The 2,231-nt window shown below is 40.2% G+C and overlaps 1 protein-coding gene across 1 annotated transcript in view; it reads left to right on the forward strand.

The window, feature by feature from the left end:
• Positions 1–2,231, forward strand: part of MARCHF1 (membrane associated ring-CH-type finger 1) — a 431,151-nt gene that overhangs the window by 385,149 nt on the left and 43,771 nt on the right. The window contains 1 exon segment of the mRNA XM_045295763.1: positions 1,275–1,422. Within this exon segment, the coding sequence (XP_045151698.1) occupies positions 1,275–1,422 (148 nt within the window).

Raw genomic sequence — 2,231 nt, forward strand, 5'->3', positions numbered from 1 at the left:
ATTCACCTGGGCTGTCACTCAGGCACTCCCAGTATTTCAGAGGCCCGACGTTTTGAGTTATTTTTTAAGTCATTTAATGAATATTTATTTGATGGGGATCTGTTACTAAAGTTATCATTCACTTTGGAACTTTTCAGAAATTTGAATCACTCTGGTCACATTAAATACTAAGGATTCCAAAGACTATATTAAATCACAAAATACAATTGTCAAATTATCATATTCTATGATCATATACATTACTCAGATTAATAATAAAATCAGTAACAAAACTAGATTTAAAAAATCATTCATAGGTATTGTGTGAAATGTATATAAAAGCCAAGGTTTGCATAGTAAAATCTAAATTAAGCATTGACGCATTTGAAGTCGCATATAAATTGAAGTATACCTATTTTCTAATCACATTGCTAAGATTTATCCCCTATGTGCTTAGAATGATACATAAAATATAATGTTAGGGGGGGTACCCAAGGTGACAGCAAGCATATTATTTATTATCTCTAAACATACTCCTATAAACAAAACTACTTAATGACTAGCCAGTAAAAGCAAACTGTCCTTGTTAGTAAATAAAAACTTTCCCTATAAAATCTGTAAGAAAGTCTTAAGAGCATCAGTCAGACTTTAAGTAGTCTGCTCTCTGACCAATGAAACTGTAAACTCGTAATGCTCAAAGTGGAAGGGGAAACGGGAAGAATCTTCAGTCCTCAGGCTTTTCCCTCGCGGTTGCAAGTGGCTGTCACAGTCCCGCTGTCAGTTACGGATTCTGAGCAGCAGAGAGAGAGAAATGAAGGGCAGGGAGACCTGGCAGTGCCCCCAGGAGGGCAGACCTCTCAGTGCTGCGGTGGGAATCTTCTCTCAGACCTCTGTCAAAAAGGAGCCATTCGTCTCCCTCTGCCAGGGGAGCTGCCGGCAGGGGCTCAAGTGGGAAGAGAATGCTTTGAAAATGATGATGGCGGCATATGTGCAAATGTGCTTGACACACTGGATGAATGCATGGATTGTGATAAGACAATGTAAGAGCCCCCAATAAAAGTAGTTTTTAAAAAAGAAACTTGAAAAAAAAAAAAACCTAATATAGATTTAAGTTGTACGTAACTTAAATGTTATGTCTCTCCAAATTCAAAGACTTGTTTTGAATATTTCCATCTCATCTGAATTGCAAATATGGAGAGTTTCCTTTGCAACCAGGGCACTGTGTCAAGGAAGTGAATGGGAAGTTAAATGTCTTGGTTAAAACTCCATGCCTTGTGATTCCTTCCCGCCTGCAGTGGGAGAGACTCCAGATGACCACGAGCGAGAGGAGGAGAATCTTCTGCTCGGTCGCGTTCCATGTCATCGCCATCACCTGTGTGGTCTGGTCCTTGTACGTATTAATCGACCGGACGGCTGAGGAGATCAAGCAAGGCAATGATAATGGTAAGCACACACCTTTCTTGAATTACAGTGATGAGAGATGCAGAGGTGGCTCGGGATGCTCTACCCCCAGTCTAGATCTTTAATTATGATACAGTAAGGAAGCCCATTCCTCCTGCTGGCAGTTGAGTGTCCTCCAATTAGGTTATTAATATTCTGGCTTTAAAGCAAAGAATGCATAGCGTCGCATGTTAAGATCTGAGCTGTGTCAAGTCCATATGAAACTCAGTAGGGAGAATGACATAGCCAGCCATTGCCACACCAGGTTTTGCAGGAGGCGAATAAGGTGCAGGTCAGCCTGCTATGAAAACCACAGGCCGTCACAGCTGGAAACAGAAGGGTTTTTGGTTTTCCTTGCTTCTTTTAAAACATGAGATGAAGATGTTTCATAATATTTGTACATACTGTAGCTTTCATAGAGTGGATTAACAGTATGATTTGAGCCACACTAACTTTTATTTTCAAGCGCAGCGTCAAGTCTGCAAAGAAAGATATTTACAAATCATTCTAGCACATTCTAATATTTGAATGGCTAGGTCATTTCAACCATAGGCAAAAATGTAGGACACATAATCACTGTAACGTAGTATTTACAGTCACATCCCAAGGTAACCAGAGGTTCCCATCTTCCCCTAGATCTTCGATGTGTAGTGTAGAGGGCAAGTCATCGTGGGCCGCAGTGGCCCACAAACAACAAAAAAGGAAAAACACTGGCGAATTTGAACAGAATTCAGAGCACGGTGGTTTAACTTTGCAATATTATTTTTTTTTTAATGTTCATGCCTCCGTCAAAAAAAGGCAGCAAGTGAAGA

The sequence above is a fragment of the Echinops telfairi genome, unplaced genomic scaffold, assembly GCF_000313985.2.
Source record: "Echinops telfairi isolate 266 unplaced genomic scaffold, ASM31398v2 ScPeMD7_5868;HRSCAF=6743_0, whole genome shotgun sequence".
Lineage (NCBI taxonomy): Eukaryota > Metazoa > Chordata > Mammalia > Afrosoricida > Tenrecidae > Echinops > Echinops telfairi.